The sequence below is a fragment of the Vulpes vulpes genome, chromosome 12, assembly GCF_048418805.1.
Source record: "Vulpes vulpes isolate BD-2025 chromosome 12, VulVul3, whole genome shotgun sequence".
Lineage (NCBI taxonomy): Eukaryota > Metazoa > Chordata > Mammalia > Carnivora > Canidae > Vulpes > Vulpes vulpes.
In genome coordinates this window covers 179,933,703-179,956,034 of record NC_132791.1, presented here as the reverse complement: position 1 = coordinate 179,956,034, position 22,332 = coordinate 179,933,703, and the positions used below count along the sequence as shown (strand labels likewise).

The following is a 22,332-nucleotide window of genomic DNA, read 5'->3' as shown; positions in this document are numbered from 1 at the left end:
AAAGTTAAAGTGCCACAGAGTTTGCTGGCTACGCTTGCTGGTTGATTTAACGTTCAGTAAAATCCATGCTGAGCTCTCCATCTTGAGGCCGAACAGTATCGGCTTTTAATGAGACCTAAAAAGGGGGGAGGGGGTGGGGAGGAGAGCACAACCCCGTGCACTGGGTGTTTGTCTGGGTTATTTATGGGGGAACCCGAAAGCAGGGCCGAGAAACTAGCCGTGTCATCCTTCGCAAAACTGTATCCCCTCCTGCCACGTGGCTGTCCCCGCTGCAGCCCGGCTCCTGGCCTCTCAGACTCGGCTCTGCTTCCTCCAAAGAAGCGTCTCCTCTTCGCCCTCCCTCGCTCCGTGTCCCCCTCCCACGAGCCTCACCTCCCCGGCTTCTTTAGCCTTCAGCGGGATCCAGGGAACGGAAGAGAAAGGGTCGAGTGCCTGAGCGGCCACAGTGATCGACATCAGAGGCATTTGTTTAGAGGGGACTTGCACCCCTGCCTTGCCACCTTCCCATTTTCTTTTTCAGGGGACAAAGAAAATAAAAAATAAATGAAGCTCCTCTTAGAAGGAAGAAGTCAGCCCGTGTGTGCTCCCTGCCCCCCTTCACTCCCCCCCCCCCCCATTGTCCATCTCACGCTGGCTGCCTCTTGTCTTCTCTCATAATGAAGGTGATGAGGGTATTTGTCAGCGACTCACAGGAGATCAAGACAGGCCTCTAGGTTTGAGCGCCAAATTCACGCTCTCAGCAGCAACGGCCGGAAAGTTCAGGAGCGTGGGAGGAATTGTAAAGACCGTTTTGTTTTTCTCATATTTGGTTGAAATTCTTCCGTGGGCTCAGTTCCAGCCAGACATCTGGACAGGTGTGCTCAGCAGGGTGGCGAACTCACGAGGAAAAAGTGATGCCTCATGCTTCGCCATCAAGAGTCACGCTTTCAGCGACGGCCCCAGGAAATTTCAGACTGCAGGTGCAGAAGGGGCGAGGGAGATGAATAGGGCCAATTCCTACTTTTATGAAGTATCTGGAGCAGGCCAGTAGCAGGCAGCTGCTTCCGTGTGACTTTTGCATTAAAGAGGTGACTTCTTGTGTGCCGGCATCGCATGATTTATCTAGTGCAGTTTGCTAGAATCTGAAATACTCTTTGGGAAAAGGTGGGTGCAGAGGTTTTAAACTCTGGAAATTTTTCTTCTTCCAGGGCACTGTCTCCATGTTTTCTCCCTGGGGTCTCCGCTATGTGGCAGTTGCTGTCCAGAGCAGCAACTCTCAGAGTGTGGTCCCAGACCAGCAGCATCAGCGTCTCCCTAGAGATTGTTAGAAATGCAAATTCTTGGTCCCCACCCCAGACCAGGTGAATCAGAAACCCCTGGGGTGCCTCCCTACAATCCTAGCATAACACGCCCTCAGGTGCTTCTGGTACACGTTCCAGTTAGAGAACCACTGAGCTAGAACACCATCTGTATCATTAATAACCAAGCCCATGGGGTTGTACCTGCCAATCAGGAGCAAGGAAGCAAAATCTGGGCTCAAGGTGGAAAGATGACGGCCTGCCAAATACTTGGGTAGTCCTTCACATCCTCCGAAGGATTTGCACGTTTGTTTTCTCATGTGGTTTTGAAAATTGCCTCTGAGGAAGACAGGGCAAGTATAAACATCTTCACTTTACATATGAAGTAACGCACCTGTTTTGACCAGCAGGCATGAGTTTTCTCTGCTGTGTTGACTGTTACGGGATTGGAGATAAAATAAATCCTTCAGAGCAGATTTAGGGCATCAGGGGCGTGTCGATCAGCCATCTCAGCTGGGTTCTCCTTCCTTTTCCTGGTCATCACCTGGGATGTTGGCAGACATGATAAAGAATATGGTTCTTGATTTTCATTACACTGTGACACCCTGATGGGCAAAGAGACCCGGTAACCAGATACAGTTCTAAGGCAAGGGCATGGGCTGGAGGTGTGGATCCTGGCTGTGCCTGCAGCAGTAGCATAGCTTTGGACGAGTGACTTAAAATTAAGTACAAGGAAGGAGTTTTACAAGGAAGAAGTTGGTCCTGTGTGGTTCAATATCTCCTCCATGTTATAATTTCTATAGGTCATAGATTCTTTACTATCGGCTAAGGATTCCTCTTTGGGGGTTGGGGGTGAGGGTCCCAGGGAGTGCGGGACAGGCACGGTTATATGGAGAGAAGTGTCAAATAGGTAAATTCAGTAGTACTTCATTTTTTTTCCCATTTCTATCTCTAATCGCAAACCTTAACTAATTTGAAATATATAATGATAATAATGTAGCCTTATTATAAAGGTTAACCGTAAAAAAAATAAAAAAAATAATAAAGGTTAACCGTGCATCAGGCACTGAACTAAGTGGTTTATATGGATTATCCCATTGAATCCCCCCACCAGTGCTCTCTGGAAGGTCTGTTAACCATCCCAGTATTGCATGTGAGTAAACTGAGGCCCAGCAGTGTATATAACTTGTCCGAGGTAGCACAGAGTTAGGGTTTTCCACCGGGTTGCCTTAATTCACCTTAAGTGTACCTTAAACCACCAGCATTGGCAACATTTTGTCACGGAGCTGAAGGAGGACATGCTAGAGTAGTGCGTAGATGGTGGCCCATATTTTTATTTGGGAGTTGACATCTATGGGAGCTGGAAAGTAGTACTAGCAAAGAAATACATCTTAATGAGTGGGGAAGGTTCTGTAGCCAGTGTGTTATCCTAGCAAAGGGGTAATTTTCAGATCCTATGAGCTTTTGGTAGATTCTGGAGGGTGGTCAGTTTGATGTTCACCTTGTGGAGCCCACTTTGTGATTTCACCCACTACATAACCTCTTTCAGCTTCCTTGCTCTGTGTCTAGATGCTCATTTGACCCTCATGGAAACTAGCCCTCTTTTGGCTTATGACCTCATGTTCTGATGGGCCCCCCTTGGTTCAGGAGAACTCCTGTATACCTAATAAGCTCCCTCTCCTTTCTGGAGTTTGCCCTAACAGAGGGGAATGAAATCTGTTATGTGAAGGCATCAGCATTCCACAAGAGGCCATATTTGGATTTCTCGTTGTTAGTTTCCCTAGAGGATGTACTGTATGTCTCTCAAGGAAACGCTAGTATGGAGACTTCTGAATCAGGAGATGTCATTCAGGTAGGGGGAAAAGACACAGGGATGGGAAGTCTCACCTTCGGCCTCAGAGCTCAGATACAGAGAATGAACACTCATGGCTTGTCCAGAGTCTGGCCTAGAAACCAGAAAATAGGTCAGAGTAACATTAAATGGATTGATCTAAGGGAACATTTTTACTTCCTTTCACTTTCTCTTATAAATCATGGTTGGGACTTGTATCTTATGGTGTCTGCAGGGCTCCTACAGCGAAATAGGACTAAATTAGCATGTGCCAAGGATGAGGGCATGAGTGGGTGAAAAGCCAACATTAAACAGAAAATACATATATATTTAGGTTGACCTTCTGGAAGGTTTCCTAAGAATGTGACATTAAGTTTGAATCTGTAACACAACCACTGATTAAAAAATTAACTGCCTCCATTCCCAGTCACATTATACCTGCAACAATTTCTTTTTTCAGCGTTCAAGGGGGGAATACCTGGGTTTGGGGAATCTCATGTTCCAGAATGCCCCTGCAGTCAGCGCCATGTAGTCAGATGGCTGTGGACTTGGCATCAAGCCTCAGCTTCTAGTCCTATTTCTTGTTCTTGAGACCTTCAGGGGAGGCCCGCCTAGCTGCCCTTGCTTGGATGCACTTCACATGCACCTCAACAAGTGTTTTGGGGTTCACTCTGCATGCCTGCTATGGGGATGCCTCTCGGTTTCTGGTATCCCCTGGGGTAGCCCCTTTGCTACCCGAGCTGCTCCACGCCATCCATCACAGGGCTCCACATGCTCAAGGAGCAGAGATTTGTTGGGTGCGCAGAAAAGCGTGAGAGGGTGGGTGAGGGCGTGCTTATAGTAACAGGTGTTACTCCCCTGAGGAAGCTTCATTATGAGTCCTGTGTGTTTTCATTTGTGAGTATGTGTCTGTGAATGTACTTTGTCCATTTCTGCTTTAAAGGGAAGGCTTTGACAAAACCTGATCAATATTTTGCATTCCATGCATGAAGAACCAGATGTTAGAAGTTTCTATCACTGGGGAGGAGGAAGGAGCAGGGCCCCACCAGATTTACAGAAATCAATGTTCTCTGACAGAAGTTGGTTAGTTTTCCTGGGAAACAAGTAACAGGAACACATTTTTTTGATTTTCACGATGAATTATTTTCTAACAAGAGCCCTCTTTTCCTCTCTTTGACTTCCAGTTGTTGGCCAGGGTGAACGAGCACCACATATTAATGGCGTAGAGTCACAAAGTAACACAGGCTGCCTTCTTTCCTCTCCATTCTTTTTTAATTATTAATTTGCTTTTTGCACTTGGATTTATGTACCAGGCTCATTGTTGGAGGTGCTTTTTATTACAGGGAGGGGTTTTCTTTCTGAGCCTTTCCCTCTCCTCCTCCCACCACACCCAAGCTAGACCCACAGGGGAAGATGGGAGGCCAGTAGGTGTTTCCATGTCCATGGCACAGGAGTGTCACCTTCCAGCTAAACCGAGATGGGACGAGCATTTTAGAAGAGCTCCAGCAAGACCAGGAAGAGGCTGGGGAAGAGGTCCTTGAACAATCTAAGTGAGCCCACACTCCCTTGTTTTCAGGAAAAAGCACTGGCTGCCCGTGTGTGTGTGTGTCAGGGACCTAATTGCTCACGGTGAGGACAGTCTGTTATCTGCTGCGTGGTGGTAATTTGGAGAAGTCAGAGAATGTTGGGCCCTTCTACTTCCATTGATGGTCAAACTAGATGCTTATTTCCTTCTTAGGGGTCATTACACTTCTTTGAATCTTCAGAAAGTAAATCGTGTTGCCAAAGCATGGAGGTCTCTGTTTCTGGAAATGACTGAACACTTCACACACCCCCAGTGTCTTGCAAGCACTTTTTAAACCAGCCAGTGACATTGAGGAGAATCAAGGGAACCCTTGGGCTGGTTCAGGGGGTTATAGGTCACAGGTCTGAGTGAGTTTGTGTAGACCTCAGTTGCCACTATTCTTGAGCTAAGTTGATTTTTCTTTCTCGATTTATTTGTTGGTCTTGCTGCTGCTTCATCGTTATTAGTTTGTGGGTAGATGGCAGTGTTTCTTGAGTAAGCCAGTGATTTTCACTGGTCTGGCCAGCATAGTCTCACAATGATAGTCAAGCCAAGTGATGTCTTCCCTCCTATCCCCTTGGCATGTCGTCCAAGTCACCACGGTCATGGTCTTAATCATCTATAGATTAAGGGCCTGGGATAGGGCATGTTCTGTGTGTGTGTGTGTGTGTGTGAGCATAGCCACTGAGGTGTTAACAGACGCTTAGAAGGGAATCAGAGCCGACCTTTGCCCACGGTGCACAGCAGCCGCTTTTCTTGGAGTCCATGGGTACCATGCATGCTTCACAGCACACTAGGCACTGAAGTTGTTGGGTTGTTCTTTTTTTTTTTTTTTTTTTTCAAACTGTGCACCTGACCTGATGGAGGTAAACAGTTAAGAATCTTACCTGCAGAGCACAGAAAAGTGGAAAAAGTAAAGACTGGGTCCACCCATCCCCAAGGATGGGCGGTCTCTGTGGTAGACAGAGGGCTGGAGAGTCCAGGATTTGTGTGGGAGAAAAATTTCCTGCCTGGCGAGAAGAGCAAGAATTCTGAAAGGAGGCAGCTCCTTTATTGAGTGTTCCACTGGGACTTGTGCCTTGGTGGATTCTTCATATATTACAGTGAATTTAATTAAATACATTGGGATCCCAATTGAGGGTATTCTAATTAGCTGGGTCAGGAACAAATTATACTCTCTCCTTCTCCAAATGAAAACATCTACTCTCTTCTGCAGGGAAAGCATGTCCTTGGCTGACTGGCTTGCCCTAGTGGAGCCCTCACTGGTCTACCCAGCCCCACCTCCTCTTACTGCTTTTTATTAGGCAGGTGCCAGGGGTGGAATCCTGGGGTTATAGCCAATGCCACTTGGGAGGGAGAGGGCATCTGGTTAGCAGGTTGGGGCATTGACCCACTCAAGACCTGGGAAATGACCAGATGGTGCGGAGAAGGTCACAGAGGGCGGAACCCTGCTGCTAGCTTTGGGTCCTTGTTGGCTCTAGTTTGGACAACTTGAGGAAGTATTGAGAACTTACAAAATTCACTTAAGAACAGGATCTTTGATAAGCACATAGACTCAGGTTGTGAGCCTAAGTTTGGGTTGAGATGTAATCAATAAGCAGGTTGTTCCCTGACAACCAAAAAATAGTTTATTCTGGATTTTTTTTTTCTTTTTCTGGCTTTCAGCTCAGAATTTTGAATTGAGCTTTTGTGTATAAGCCTCCGAGAGAAGACCCTAAATGTTCCCTAGGCCAGACTCAGGGGAAGAGGCCTTGGCTCTATTTACCTCGTTTCCTCTACCATTTGTAGTGTGTGCCCATTTCCCTTCCAAATGGCTTTCAGATGTCAGACAGAAGAACTCCTTGTGGCACAAGAGATTGCCATTTACCACCGTGAGTTTGTGTAGAGTGGTTTTGGAACATTTTGGTCATACTATTTTTAAATCAGGAGTCCCCAGTATGTTGTTTGTGTCAATGCAGGATTTATATAGTTCTATTACCCAAGAGCCCGTAGATTTGAGAACAAAAGACATTTGACATCTCAACTCCCATCCAACTCTTTTTGGCCACGCTATCCTCTCTTCTGGCTCAGAGATTGGAAACTCCAGCCATTTGGAAAAGAACCTTCGTATCCATATTAAAATTTTATGTTTAAGATTCAGTGCCTTAATGCAAGGAAATTCTCTCATAGGAGGGTGATGGGAATTTAGGGGTGAGGCTTTAGTGATTCTTCCTCTGACTTCATAGTTGATAATACTCCTGAAATCCCTTGATCACACTTATTGCTCTGGATTCCATGCTTGTTTTCCCTGTTATCTTTTATTTCATCAGTTATTGTTGAAACTTTAATAAATGTAATACTTTTGGTCTTAGTGATCCAATACAGTGTTCAGATATGTTTCCTTGTACTGGCTCTTGTACAAGTGTCCTGCTCCTTAATCCCAAGCCAAACCCTTGCTCCCAGGAATATCTTAGTCCAGTTTTTGGCTTTTTGGAGGGACTTTGTGGAGAAGTCAGGGAGAATGAACATGGGCAAGCTCTTCCTATACCTTCACATCGACCCCCTAGACCCTCTTCTTCCCAGGGTTGCAACCTCTGGAAAATAGTGCTTTCGTGCATCCCATCCTCCTGAAATCCTCTGCAAGGAGCCTTGTCTCAGACCAGGCAAATTGAGGATAAACTAATAATAATAAAAAAAAAGCTCAAATGTATTTCAGAAAAAAGTAGGTTTTCATTATCAATCGTTGTAGTTGCCTTAACAGTTAATAACGAGCTTGCTAGTTCTTCAGACCCCTCTGTTTGTGAAAGTGCTCTAGAATGGCTTTCACTGGTTGGAATACCGCTTTGTTGCAAATCTCTGCTCCTGAGTGTATCAAATCACCCATTTGGGGCGAAAGGAGGGATTGTTCTCTGTTGATACCTATGAAGCCCTTCACGTTTTTACCTATATGTTGGCCTCAGAGCAAGCGTGTATTATGGAAGAATGGTTTAGCCAGTTTACACAAATGAGAGCCTGGGCCTCCCCTTCTCCTCCCCCACAATGATTTTTCTGCAACCCTCCATTGGTGCATTCATATTTCCTCTTCCAGTAAGGCTCGAATGTGCTTCTAGAGTTTTCATACTTTTCCAGCGAACAAAGAATGTGTACACGTGTGATTTGATAGGAAGTGCTGGTAAGGCCAACCCTCTGGTATTTTTAATACTGGGTGGAGCACAGGACATTTTAACTGCTCTGCCTTCTCAGTGTCTCAGATTATCATCTGGACAAGAAGCCCATCCAAGCAGGATGAGCAACAGTTTTCAAGGCTTGGACGCTGAATGGGACAAGTAAAGGTCAGAAAGGAGAGGAACAGCACAAAGTAGTTCCAAAGCATCTTCTGTGTCTTTTGTGGAGGTCCTTGGAGCAGGCTCTGGGATCTGCGGATGTGGGTGCAGAGAAGGAGGGTAATAACACAACGGCTATCTGAGTTTCCTCCTCCTAAAGGATGCTGGGGGATATGAGACCCTGGTGCTAGTTCTCTCTCCCACTGCTAACTAGTTGGGTTACCGTGGATCATTTGCTTAGGTTTTTTGGAGTTATTTCTTCTGCCTTCTATGCAGCCAATGGAAAAACTTCCTCTTCTCCTAAAATGGGTCATTTGTAAAGAAGAAGATATCCTTTCCATACCAGGAGCAGGTCACCCAGCTGTTAGGAGAAAGGGTCCATGGCTTTCATCATATTCTCAGAGAGGCACAAAGTCTGTGAATTTTGTCCTTGGATCATCTCTGAGTCTTCTACACACAAGAGAGTATGGGGTCTGCTGACTGTTACTGTGACCTTTTCTGTTCTTGCACCCCTAACTTTAGGTGCCTGCTTTCTGCCAGCTTTGGGGCTTCCTTGTTCTGGAATCAGTACTGTGTCTACACAAACACAACCAAAAGTGTAATTTTGACCATCTGATGCACTAAAGCCAAATGACCTTCAGATGTTGACAGGGAACCAGTCTGGAGAAGTTTATTTTTTCTGTCATTTTTTTTTTTTTTTAATTCAAAGGAAAATCTAATTTTAGGTTCTTCTAAAAGACTGTGGTTCTAAATATAAAAACTTGACCTGTCATTCCTGTGAAAAAGTCAGACAGCAGCTTTGGCTTGGTGTTACTGACCTAGGATTCCATACAGGGAGGGTGACCATTTGGCCATCACCTAAACTAGGATTTGGCTAACTTTTTCAGTCAATGACCAGATAGTGATTCTGGAGGCTGTGTGGGCCATCCTATCTCTCCTGCAAGTACTCAAACCCTGGTGCTTTGAAAGCTTCCCTCGACAACACACAGATCCATGGACGTGGCTATGTTCTGTTAAAACTTTATTTACAAAAATAGGCAGCAGGTTGGATTTGGCCTGCAGGCCATTGTTTGCCAGCCCTGATCTGCATAAAGCAGGGTGTGCTGGAGAGTGAAAGGGGGAACCTTTGATTACTGTGCCAGGAAGACCCGTGTGACATGGGGAGGGTCCGATCCGTCAGCAGCAGCAGCAGCCCCGTGAAAAGCCACAAGGGGAGGAGACAGCCAGGGGTGGGGGGCAGATGGGAATGAGAGTCCGCTGGCTGCCGGCCCTTGAAGAACTGCTGGGGGAAGGTAGGTGGGAGAACACAGAGCAACCCCTCCTAGGAGTCCGAGCACTGGGCTGTGGCCGGTCCGGGGTGGGCTGGTGGTGGCGGCGGGCTTCGAGTAGCTTACCCTCTCCTCTGCCCTCGCAGCACCTGCAGCAGCACGAGAGTGGAGTAGAGGGCGAGAGCTGCTACTACCACTGCGTCCTGTGCAACTATTCCACCAAGGCCAAGCTCAACCTCATCCAGCACGTGCGCTCCATGAAGCACCAGCGCAGCGAGAGCCTGCGCAAGCTGCAGCGGCTGCAGAAGGGCCTGCCAGAGGAGGACGAGGACCTGGGGCAGATCTTCACCATCCGCAGGTGCCCCTCCACTGATCCGGGTGAGTGGGCTCTCGGTGGGCCTGGTACGGACCCCCAAGGGCTGTGGTTTGCTGCCGCTGGTCCTCGTGTCCGTCCCCGACCTCATAGGTGACACACTGTGTTCTGGAAGGAGTATCGTGAGCATTCTTGCCTTTTTTTTTTTTTTTTTTTTTTAACTAAAGGAACTTAACACCGCTTTTCATCAGGTGTTACGGGCCACTGGCTGGTGAGCAGGACAACTGGAGATGTTTTGTCTTCTATCCCCAAATTCCTCTGGTTATATATACTCAACGTTTCACTTTATTACTTTGGATGCACATAAAGCAAATGCTAAATCATGTGTTGCTCAGTGGTAAGAACGGGCTGTTTGCGGCCTCCAGGCCGGTGCAAGGATGAACGTCAGAGGGGATCAGCATAGCTGGCACTGGTTCTAAACATTTTCTTGGGTTTGGGGACGTGTCTGCAAGTCGTGATCCCGCGCCGCCTGCTTCTCTGCAGTCAGGGCCTTCCAAGGGGACCTTGCCCTCTCTGCCTTCCTATCTGTGCTCCTACCATGGCCGCTTCCTTCTGGGCCATGCCTCAGCCTGTCCCCGTCATCCAACCACCCTTGAGAGTTCACCACTGACCTCGGATGTGCCCAATCCAGGAGCTGCCTGCAAAGCCTCTTCTTTCTGCGGTCTCTGAAAGTATTACATGGTTCCATCCCTGAAGTTCCCTTCCCTGAGCTTCCAGGGTGTATTTCTCTCTTGTCTTCCTGCTTTTCTTGACAGTCTTTCTGTGCCCACCCCTGGCTCATGGTATTCAGTCGGCCCCACATGCTGACATGAGCTGGGCATCAGGCCCTGGCCCTTGGCTCCCAGCCTTTTAAAGCTTTGATCTCCTGGCAGTACCAGATGCACTTGAGACAGCTCCCTGCATTTCTCGTTGGTGCCACGTCATGGGCTCTGAGCTCACCACTGTGTCCTCCAGACTCCCCTCTCCTGGGGGCACAGTGTCCCACCACCTGGTGCCACTGGAGACTCAGGGCCATCCTTTGTCCATTCATCGCTTGTGGCACTGTCCGCCCCTGAGCTGTTGTGGCTGACTGGGGGTTTTTAATCTCAAGTTTACCAAATTTTTCATTTTTTCTAGTTTTTAAAGGCAACAAATTATAGAAACCTAATGAAAAAATGGCATGACCCTCCCACATCCCATTGCCCAGAGCAGTATTTCTTAATGTGCTTCTACTACTGGTTCTTGATGATTTTTTTTTAATGTTTTAGACATTATCTATTGACTTTCTGCTTTGAAAGAAGGGGATTTCACTAGTACACCATTCTACAGACTACACACTCATCTGCTCACACGCACCCCACCCACAAACTCACAGACACCCCAAACTATACATGCACACCCTGTGCCCTTTACACCACATTCCCCAGCCCCCCTGTCTACCCATTCTTCCCCTCCCTCCATCATCCATGATGATTAAATAATAATTTTGGGTTATATTAATATTCAGTGTTTTCGTTATTCTAACTCTATAAATATTAATCATAGCTGAGCCATGTAGAGTTTTATAATTTCATTTACCTTCTTGTACAACTTTTTATTTTCCCTGGTTTTCTAGGTACCTATGATTAATTCATGGCTAGCCCTCTGCCAGAGTAGACATTTCTAAATCTCTGAAGGCCCAGCCAGATTGCTTGTTCACTGAGCTGCGTTCCCTCCTAGAGGCATCTCTCCTGTGCCTTCCAGAGCCCTCTGCCCCCTGGCCCTGTCCCCAGTCCCCCCCCACTGCTCCTTTGCCCCTCCCCCATGTAAATGAAATGACTGGATATCCCAAGGGGGCACAATGTGTCCTCCCTGCTGGAGTAGCTGAGGTTTCATGATCACAGCAGAAAGGCCAATCCTCCTGGCAGGCTGGGTGACTCATTTCTTCCAGAACCCAGGATAATTTCTTGGGTACCAGGATAATACTCGTCACCTCTGGGTTGCTGCACAACTGTCCTTTCCCGTATTTTTCAAATGCGTTTTCTGGTTAAAGTTCAAATGCTGTAATGTCCGGGTCTCCTGCTTGGCGTGTGACCCCGTCCCTCTGCATGTGAGCACTCAGGAGCAAGGCATGAAGCCGGCACCCGCAGACCCATCTGTGCCCAAAGACTGAGCCCATTGTGCCATCTGGCTGTGGGGGTCCTCATTTTGGCCTCTGTGTCATTCTGCCATTCCCATTATTTTGCTGTGGAGTCATTTTACAGGATTCTCCTTCCTCCGCCAATAAATGCTGACCTATTTATTTTAGGGTTGGTGGGGTTTTTTGTTTTGTTTTGTTTTGTTTTAATTTTTTTCTTTTCTTTTTCTTTTTCTTTTCTTTTTTTTTTTTTTTTGGCCAGCTCTGCATACGTCATTGTTTTAATCTTCTGTTAAAAGCCGGTCCCTTTTGCCCTTCAATTCTTTCTTTCACTCTACTCAGAATTCCCTTTTTATTAATGAGGTGCCCCAAACTAAATAGTGTACAGCTGCCATTTCACCCGGGGTCTATGGACTGGAACAAACGGTTCCCTGTTTTATAATGTAATACTTCTATTTATGCAGTCCGCTCTGGAATTGCTTTCTTACACCATTGCCTTCTGGGTTTCTCTCATTTAATGCGTATTAGAAGTTATTTTTCCCCCTGAAGTGTATGAGCAACTTTAGTCTAGATGATAGACTTCCTTTCTGTATTTCAAAATCCTTTTGTATTGTCTTTGGCCTGAAGTCCTGTTTTGGCTCTGCACCCTCCTCCCTCCCCACCCCCCCGCCCTCCTCCCACTCATGCTCTGCTCAGGCTAAGTCCACACTCTTCGCTAACGACAAAAGGACAGATTATTAGGTAATAGTCACATTGACATTAAAAGTAACTCGGTGCCCTTTCAGAAACCCCTTTACGACAGCTCATCTTAAAATATATCCTCCCTCCCCCCAGGGATTGGCTTTTAACTTCTTGAAAGAATGTTTTTTAAGAAAAGGAACATTGTGGACCTCATAGAATGAAGACACGGAAGGTCATCAACTTCAAATTTATCAACAGAGACTTGATCACATATTCTCGATTTTCTCTTCTCTCACGTAAGGGTCAGGACATTGATCTTTAGCTGGAAACATCAGCTGTGTAGCGTGAAGAAGCCTCAGGGAGTCTTTGAGCACCTTTTGGGGACCTGCTTGTTCTGCCTGTAAGCTGCTTGTAAATGGTGTGCTGTCTGGAGTGTTCTCTATGGGCCTCCTGTCAACATCTAGTTAAATGATGGTGTTCTCCTCTCCTTTTCCTCCTCTGTTGTTCATACACCAGAAAGTGTTACAGAAGAAATAACTTCCTTTTCTTCTGTGAGCTCAGGACCTCCTACCCCAGGCTCCTGTTGTTCTCCACCCCCACCCTACCCCCCCACCCGCAGGTACCCAGGCTTCCCTTGCTGCAGCTGGTGGGGAGAACTCCGGGAGAGTTTCTTCCCTCTGGTCGACAAAAGTAGCTCTTCAAATTTTACCTGTTCACTTAGGTCAGTATGTTTTCCAAACAGTCCAGTTCACCACATAGCCTGCCAACCCTGTGTGAATTTGGAAGTATGGAGAAGGAAGAACTGAAGTTGTCTGCTGCCCTTCACAACTCTGCGGTCCTAGCCAGAGTTGACACCTGTCCCTGATTGTGTGATCCCCAGAGAGGCCTCATGGCCAAACATAAAACCTTTAGGTCCTGCCCTGCACCAAAGGGCTAACTAAGTCTTTTGGTTATTGGAGGTGTGCTAATAATTAGGCCACTGTCCTCTACATGGTCCTGCTTGTGGTCCAGTTTTATACCCTTATGTCAATGGACAAGCCAAGTCCTGTATCATAGCATCCTTAACCTAGCATGACAGTTCTGTGGTTATGCTTAACAGCCTCACCACTACACTAGACAGACAGACAGACAGACAGACACACACACACACACACACACACAGAGCAGGGCTTCCCATTTCAAAAAATGACTTGGAAATACGCAGCTCCGAGAAAACAGGTCACGTTCCCTGTCACACCCTGACCCTGGCCTTGTTGTTTGGTTATTGACTTGAGTGCATGTTCTGCAAGACTAAGTGGTGTCTTGACTTTGTTGGGATTTGGTCTTTTCATTTCATCCTTACAACCAGGTGGAGGTAGAGAAAGCCCATTGTTACGTGCTGACGCACCGGGTTCTCTCTCTCAGCTGCTGGCACTGGCTATTTACTTCCCCTTAGCTGACCAGAAGATCTTGAAAGATGGAAAGCTCTCGCAGGTGGGTCATGTGTAGGATCAGCTTCCCTGTTTGCTTATGAAAAAGGCATTTCTGGCTCCCGGGTGAAACTGTAGTTAATTTCACTCTCCCGGTGCCCTGAGCTTCGAGGAGACAAGAGGCCTTTTGTGTTCCTGCTGTCTGCCTGCGTCCTCCTCCTCGTCCTCCTTTTTTTTTCTGTCTCACCCTTGCCTTAACTACTTTTTCCTTCACGTAGTCCTGGATCTCCAAACTTCGTCCAGATGTAATTTGACGGTTCTTAATTGCATACCGACTTTGCATACAAGACTTTGCATAAGTTGAGGGACGCCGCTGACGACGTCTCCTCTCATCTCTTCATGTGGATTCCCTGGTGGATAGGCCAGCCCAGGCATTCGAGGCAATCAGATGATGACTCAGTTTACAGAGATAACAACTGTTCAGAGTCTAAGAGAATATTTTGTTTGGAGCGGAAGCTGGCATCCCCCTTTCCTGACACATCTTTGGCGCTCGAGATAGCGAATTCCTGGGGTCGGGAGGCAGAGGCCAGCCAAGTGATGATGTGGATTTGGTGACAACCTGTACTGAAACACTCACTGGCTTCACTTGATGGATTATTTTTTCGATCAACTCTCAGGGAGTTTTGCCTAACTTTTACAGCCTATGAGAGTAAGAAAATGTTTTTTCAGCTTTCTCATTTTTGTTCCGTTTTTATATTTCAAAATTGGGATAGGGCTGCCCTCTAAGTATGAAGTACATGATTTTTTTTTTTTTTTGTAAGTAGCTAAATTATATACAATTGTAGTATAATTTTTCTCATAGCACTGAAATATGTTATGGCCAGTTCTGTAATTCTGAAGCACTGTTTTTGTAAAACCGAACAGCAGTGTTCTTTCTTTTTTCCTTTTTAGTGTATGTCTCGTTGATGGGACTTGGGAAAGGCATAGGGGTACCATATTTCTAACTAAAGACGTGGAGTGTAAAGAGCACATCCAACAAATCAGAGTGAGTGAAATTTTAAGCACTTACGGAGGAGTGGAGAAAACAGGACTTTATCTGTTTTAAATACATTCCCTGATAAGGACTATTGGGACAATAGAATTGTAAACTTCAGTGTGCTTTTTGGAAAGGTGTTTTACAACACACAGATAAAGAGATATCATTATATATCAGCACGAAAGGGAGCATAATACCATTAAAGGAAAAAATGGAGTTTAGGGAATGACATGATTTGGTTCTGTTAGTTTGATTACTTTGATTCTATTTTTGAAAAGTATTCTTCTTGAAGCTTTTAACATAACCAAGAGTTTGTAATTGGCGTCTCTGGCTGTTTCGTGGGTTGGCTCTACTTACGTAGAGTCTGATAGGGTGTCAGGCACACGGCAGGAGCTCACATATCCATGGTGCTTGTAGCTGGAGAGACCAGCATGGTTGCTACCGGTATATATACCAGGGAGTAAGTCTTGGTTGCCTTTTGTTCGTGGAGTTAGTTTGCTGTTTGTCACTGGAAAGTGTACGGAGTTTGATTACAGTCTGATCCTCTTGCATTTTGCATCTATGTGGAGAGGACAGGAGTAGTCTTCAGGGTGTACACTGTCTTGTTTTTCTGTTGGAACAGAGTCCCTGATTTGCCTTAATTAGTCCTCTAACAATCTACAAAGGTCAGCGCCAATTGCCTGTTCATTTACATTTGTAATTGTGATGGCTTCTGATTACATATTCCTTGTCCTAGTCCTTCCTTGGAGTATGTGCCTGTGTGTGCTCCCCTCCCCCTCCTCCCACACCCCCGCACACGCACCAGGCCATTGTGGAAGCCGCGGATCTGACTCCCCGTACAAGAAACCTTGGTGGTGAGGACCCAGCCTTCTCTCCAACTTCAGCATCTGTTCTAGAAAGACGTCTTCAAGAGGTTATTGCTTCTAAGTTAGGAATATGATGAAGCCAGAGTCAGGCAAGCAAATTATGTCGATACCAGGCAAGAAATCTGAGAGCCATTATCTAGGAGCCTTCTTGAACTGGGTAATTAAGGGCAATTAAACTTTTCTGCTTGCTCTCTGCAAAATATGCTGATGATCTGGTCTGTTGGAAGGTGGACACGTACAAAGTGCAGTTTTGCTGCTGTCCCGTGCCCCTGGTCTGGAAGGGTCTCTCCAAAAAGGATAGGACCACCCCATTGTTATCGCTTGGGCAGTAGGTCCAGAGTCTCCAACCTCCCGTATAATCTGTTTTCTCTCTGTCTTCTCCAGGACAGACTAACATCCATACCAAGACATTGACCTTTTATTTATTCTTTTTAAAGATTTTATTTATTTACTTATGAGAGAGACACAGAGAGAGAGAGAGATACTGAGGGGGGCAGGCAGAGACACAGGCAGAAGGAGAAGCAGGCTCCATGCAGGGAGCCTGACATGGGACTCGATCCCGGGTCTCCAGGATCAGGCCCCTGGCTGAGGGTGATGCTAAACCCCTGAGCCACCTGAGCTGCCCGGACATTGACCTTTTAGAAGTTATTTAAAATCTGGCTGCGGTTGGCCAAGTTCAGTGATTCTCACCACCCTTTCATATTCTAGATCTGCCATTCACCAGTTAATTTGTTTTTATGGGATGATCAAAGCTACCAGGGGTTGGTTGGTTTGTTTTATATCAGTATATAAAACTAGAGCATATACTGCCCCGTACAGTGAGCTGTACATGTGGCCACATGCTGCTGGGCTCTGTAGCCTTGTTCCTGGTTGGTGGCTCTCGGTTGCCCTCCATACTGTCCTCTTAGGGAGGTAGCAGATGTGCCCTTGTGGCCACCCAGTGCTTGCTGTGTGTTCTGAGAGGCAGCAAAAGCATGGCCACTCCCTTCCAGGGAGGGTAATAATAAGGGGCACTGCAAAAGAAAAGAAAGAAGAGAAAAAAGGCACCTGTTGGGGGTTATTGGAATTAGGAGAGATGTACACGTGTGTGTGTGTGTGTGTGTGTGTGTGTGTGTGTGTGTGTGTGTGTTGAGGGTCAGCATTGGGTGGTGCCCTGTTTAAGGGAGCCCCAAAACACAGGAGCCCCCAGGGGAGACTTAGAATGACATACCATACCAAGTGTTATTTTAATGAAACCTTTATGCCAACTCACCTTTAAAACTGGATGTCCAAGGAACTTGAAAGTGTGCAACATGACCTTCAGTGAACATCGGTTGTTAGCCAGCGAGTGGGTGTTCTGTACCTGGATTTCATTTGAGGGGAGGGGCCTTGTGATGACAGTTATCACAGGAGATGGCAGCCGCATCATGTGTGCATATCCCTCATCTTGGCCTCTGCACTTAATACCTTTTGGGTCGCCCAAATGTATTTTTCAAGAGCAATAATGACTTGTATTTGTTTTGCCCTTATAAATGTGCAAAGAATCCCTTTCTTGAGCTACTTACATTCTATATTAAACTTGTTCCTGACCTTGGTTGGGGGCCGGGGAGGAAAATAGAACATGCATCTCTTTGCTTACAGAAATAGCTCAAAGGCTTCTCAGACTTAGAGATGTTAAGGAACCCCCTTCAAACTGTGACCCAATTATGAGAATTATAGCCACATATGATTTTTTTAAACATTGACTAGAAGTGAAAAGTTTTGTGTCCTTCCAAATCTGTATAAGCACTGTCCATAGCTCCCTGATTGTTGGGTTTCTAGATCCCTGAGAGCAGCAAGGCAACTCCTCTACATTCGTTGCCTGCCTGTCCAGTATTATGGTAGCTATGGCTACATGTGGCTGTTGAAGTTTAAATCAATTAAAGTCAAATAAAAATTTAAAATTCAGCCTCTGTGTCATTCTAGCCAAATTTCAAGTGCTTAATACGACATGTGGCTCCCAGCTACCTTGGTGGACAGTACAGGCTCAAAGCATAGTTGGGAAGGTTCTTTTGGACGGTGCTGGATCCTCACTGGCATCCCTCGGATTTCTGACAGGCCCAGGCTGGATTTGAGCTGCATTTTTCTATAGTGTTCTTCAGCTTCCATTTTAAAGAGCATGGTGCCCACCCACACTACCTGCTTTCGGTCATCCTGGGTGGGTATATTCTTTATTGCTTTCCCATCTCTCTTTCTGCTGCTTTTTCCCAGTATGAGAGCAGATAGGCTTCAGATAGGCACGTAAGCATCTTAGCAGTGTTGAGGGGGTTTGACCAGGCTTTCTCAAGATGCGTCTTTCAGAGTACATGCTGACGGGCTTTTTATGGTTCACACCTCAAGACTATCTTGAGACCTTTGGTGTATATGTTAACAAAAGGAGCTATTGATTGCTTTTTAAAAGATCCTTGACCTTTGCTCTAATTAGAATATTAAAAATTGGACAGTGTGTGATTTTTCTTGGAACAAACCTGTGGTTTTAACTTAAAATTTTAGCTCAAACTGTCATCTTCTTATAAAGCCCAAAAAAGAAGAAGAAGAAGAAGAGGAAGAAGAAGAAGAAGAAGAAGAAGAAGAAGAAGAAGAAGAAGAAGAAGAAGAAGAATCTGTGTTCTTTTCTTCCACTGTTTTCATTGGTTTAAAATCCTGAGTGTAGGACAGAGTTTTTCCTTCTGGACTGCCTTAGTTTGCTTCGGGCTGCCACACCAAAATACCATGGACTGAGTGGCTTAACCAAGAGAAATTTGTTTTCTCCAAGTTCCGGAGGCTGGGAGCCCAAGATGCAGTTATTGGCAGGTTCCATTTCCCCCGAGGTGCATCTGCCCGGCTGCGAGGCTGCTGCCGCCTGTTCCCACGTGGCCCTTCCTGTGTGTGCACCTCCCCGGTCCTCTGCATGTCGAGCAAGGACACCAGGCAGGCTGGCTCAGGGCCACCTGAGCGGGCTCCTTGTGCTCGATCGTCGTTTCAGAGGCCCTCTCTCCAAACATAGTCATACCTGAGCAGCTGGTGTTAGGGCTTCAATGTCAGAGTTGTGGGGGGACACAGTTCTGCCTGTCGCGTGGGCTTTCTGAGGACCCCCGAGGCCTGTGGCAGGTTCCTTTCCCCTTGGCCCTTTGGAGAGGAGGGAGGGGGAGAGTAGAGGTGGACGCGGAGGTGGGGGGAGGCCTGCCTGTCCCCCACGGCTCCCACCCTCCATCCTCGTTGAGGCCCCGGCGTGGCAGGACCCAGGGCCAGCTCCCTGGAGGAGACTCCGGAGGAGGGCGGAGGTGCCCAGGACCCTCGTCAGCTCAGGAGCACCATGCCCGCAGAGCCCGCATCACCGGGGTCCCTTACCTGTCCCGGCCCAGCCCCTTGCACACCGGGGAGCCTGGGACAGCCGGCCCAGTGCCCTGCGCAGCGAGGCTCTCCAGCTCCCGAAACCTGTTTCCAGGTCTCAGCACCAGTAAAAATCGTCCTTGGGGGGGGCGCTCCTTCTGGGGCTTGGGGAGAAGGTTTGGGCAGGAGGGATTTATAGCCATAGCGACTCCTTACCATCGCCCACTGGTGCTTTCGGGGGCGAGCAACACTCACTGGGTTTGTGGAGAGTGTTGGGTAGCTCTGGTTTTTGTTTGTTTTGTTTTCTGTTGGGGTAAATGCCCCCAGGGCCTTGTCATATTCTATGACTTGTTATGGTGGACAGTTCTGTAGGGTGTCAGTTGGTTGGGCTTCCATCCAAAGGATTTAGATTGCTGGAAGTACCCGAAGGATGTTTTATTCTTTGCTTTCACCCTCTTCCGTGTTGAATACTCCATGCTTGATGTTATAGGAAGGGCCCAGTGCAGAGGTTTTCAGCCTTCATAACTTGCATTTAGGGCCTATCTCCATGTCTGTAGGGCAGGCGCATCCTCATCCCCAATTCCGATCTCAGTAAACATGAGCCGGGGATGCAGGCTTTAAAGCCAGCCTCCAGAGGGTCTTTACTGCAGCAGCATAAAGCAGAAGCTCTTCACCCCTTCACAGGCGACTGTCGATGTCTCGAGGCTCTAGGTTCCCAATGTTCTGGGTTGTCTGTGCTCAGTGCCCTGTGGGACTCGCGGCTGCCATATTGGACACTGCAGACAGCAGACATTTCCTTCCCAGCAGAATGTTCTCGTGGGCAGTGCAGCTCTAGACAGCATCAAGGCTGCTGTCCGCTCAGGGCGATGCTCTACCTGCTGTGTCTTCCCTCATTGCTGTGGGTTGGCTGACTCATCCAAGGGATAAGTAGTGCTTTGCCCCAGGGACAAGGTTTTTGATATCTAGAAAGGAATGTGGTCCATTGCTGGATTCTCAGTATGGAAAGGAAGAAGCCTGTAAGACTGAGGTGAGAGAAGGGGCCACAGTGATTTGTGACTCTGCACACATCAGAGTGCAAGCCTGGGTCTCCTCTGATGCTTAGCAGTGGTTTACATGGTCTTCCTAACTTTCAGAGTCCTCTGTGCTTCTCTTGTGTGAGTTGGTTCCAAAAGCATCGAGAAACCCCAAGGAGGCAAGGGTAGCTCTAATCCGGTCAGCTGGGGCAGGGGTCTTCGCTGGAGTGGTTCCAGTCTGTCACCAGCACAAGAATCTTGTGAGACCCTGGTGTGATGGGGATGTGGCCATCCACATCCTGGCCATCTGCCATGCAGACTGCTGTCCACCCCAGGCATTTTTATGGTAATAACTGGAATTTTGTAGTAGACATTAGCTGGAATTTGGCTTGCTGGGTCTTGAATGATTAACAAAGCAACAGCAAAGGCTCTTTGGCAGTACAAATCAGAACAAAATAAAGACTGGGCCACAATTTTTTAAAAAGAGTGGGAAAAGGACGCCTGAGTGGCTCAGTGGTTGAGCGTCTGCCTTTGGCTCAGGGCGTGATCCCAGGGTCTGGGATCAAGTCCCACATCGGGCTCCCTGCATGGAGCCTGCTTCTCCCTCTCCCTGTGTCTCTGCCTCTCTGTCTCTGTGTTACTCATGAATAAATAAATAAAATCTTTAAAAAAATAAAAAGGGTGGGAAAGTTTGGAAGGTACAAGGAGGATGGGCATGTGCTAAAGACTTGGGAAACGAAGAGGTGAAGATACGGTATAGGTAGGGAAAAGACCAGATTTGACCTTTCTTGGTTTTAGAAGAGAACTGTGGCTGGTGAAGATGTGACTGATTTGAGTCCAGAAGTCAAGTTCTTTAGCCCTGCAAACACAGACGTGTCCTTAGTATGGCCAGGCACCTCTCTGGGCTCTGGGGAGGCTGCCAGCAGGAGGAGAACACAGAGCCCGGACATTCCCGCCCGTTGAGGGAACAGACACTAATAAACAGATAAAGAACATCAGGTGTGCAAGGTGCTATAAGAATAGAGCCGGGCGGGGCTGAGTGAGATAGTAGAGTTGTTTTTATAAGGTGCCCTGGGAAAAGTCTCTGGAGAGGCGACCTTGGAGCTGAGGAGGAAGGCATGAGTGAGAGCGGTCCTGGCAGAGGCCCAGCGAGTGCAAAGCCCCTCGGCTGGGGTTGGAGCAAGAGGGCAGGCAGAGGGCTTGGCGCCGAGGCTGGCTGCTGGGAGATGTAGTTCAAGCAGCCCCATCCCTTGGGCCCTGGCCAGGCGTGGGGTTTTGAATTTTGCCCCCATCAATATGGGGTCATTGGCAAGATCTGCGTAGGGGAGGCGACAGTGTGTGACTTACACTACTAGTCAGGTTGCTATGGAAATTTGCATGTCCAGCAGAGTTCAAATATGAGTTGTGTCCTTCCCCATCACCCCGCCGGGCAGGGAGGAAAAGGGTGACTGCAAATAGAAGGGGTGCCACTGACCCTGAACTGCCCCGAGGCTGCTCCTGGGCCCCAGCATAGCACTTTGCCATCCTCTGCCTTAGCCCCGAGGGTCAGCAGCTTTTTTCTCCAAAAACAAAATCCTTAACTGGTGACTCATCCTCTAAGTGTGAAGCACAGGAAAGACTTGTCCTTTTGACTTGAGGATGCGTTGTCTCTACTACAGTGTAAACACCAAGCACAAGAATGAGAAACTGTCTCTGGGCAGGGTGTGTGTTAGGATGACCAAGGCAGAGGATCAGAACCTCCCATCTCCAACCCTCCACCTTCTTTCTGATGGGCACTGACAGTGCACAGAACCTGGTGGACAGGATTGCCATGTGTCTGTCTTTCTTTCTTTCTTTCTTTCTTTCTTTCTTTCTTTCTTTCTAAGATTTTTTATTTATTTATTCATGAGAGATACAGAGAGAGGGGCAGAGACACAGGCAGAGGGAGAAGCAGGCTCCATGCAGGGAGCCCAATGTGGGACTCGATCCTGGGTCTCCAGGATCATGCCTTGAGCGGAAGGCAGATGCTCAGCCATTGAGCCACCCAAGTGTCTCAACCATGTGCATTTCTAAAACAAGAATTTCATTTCACTGCCTGCTGCTGTACTCTAAACAGGACTCAGTGCCCCGACACCTTTGTCATCTTGATGTCTTCGCTGCTGCATGTCCAGAGGTCATTATCCCACTCAGGGGGGCCAGTGACCCAGCTCTGATTTGCGTGCCTACGCAGCCTTTCACAGCCGGGCCTGATCTAATTCCACAGCCATTTTGTTCTCGGCGGACATGTGCCCGGACCCCAGGCGGGTCT

General features: G+C 47.4%; 1 protein-coding gene across 4 annotated transcripts in view; it reads left to right on the top strand.

The window, feature by feature from the left end:
• ZFHX3 (zinc finger homeobox 3) overlaps positions 1–22,332 on the top strand; it is a 956,897-nt gene that overhangs the window by 854,774 nt on the left and 79,791 nt on the right. For all 4 annotated transcript variants that reach the window (XM_072731601.1, XM_026011600.2, XM_026011599.2 and 1 more), the window contains one exon: positions 9,389–9,620. In XM_072731601.1, the coding sequence (XP_072587702.1) occupies positions 9,389–9,620 (232 nt within the window). The remainder of the gene's footprint in view (positions 1–9,388; positions 9,621–22,332) is intronic.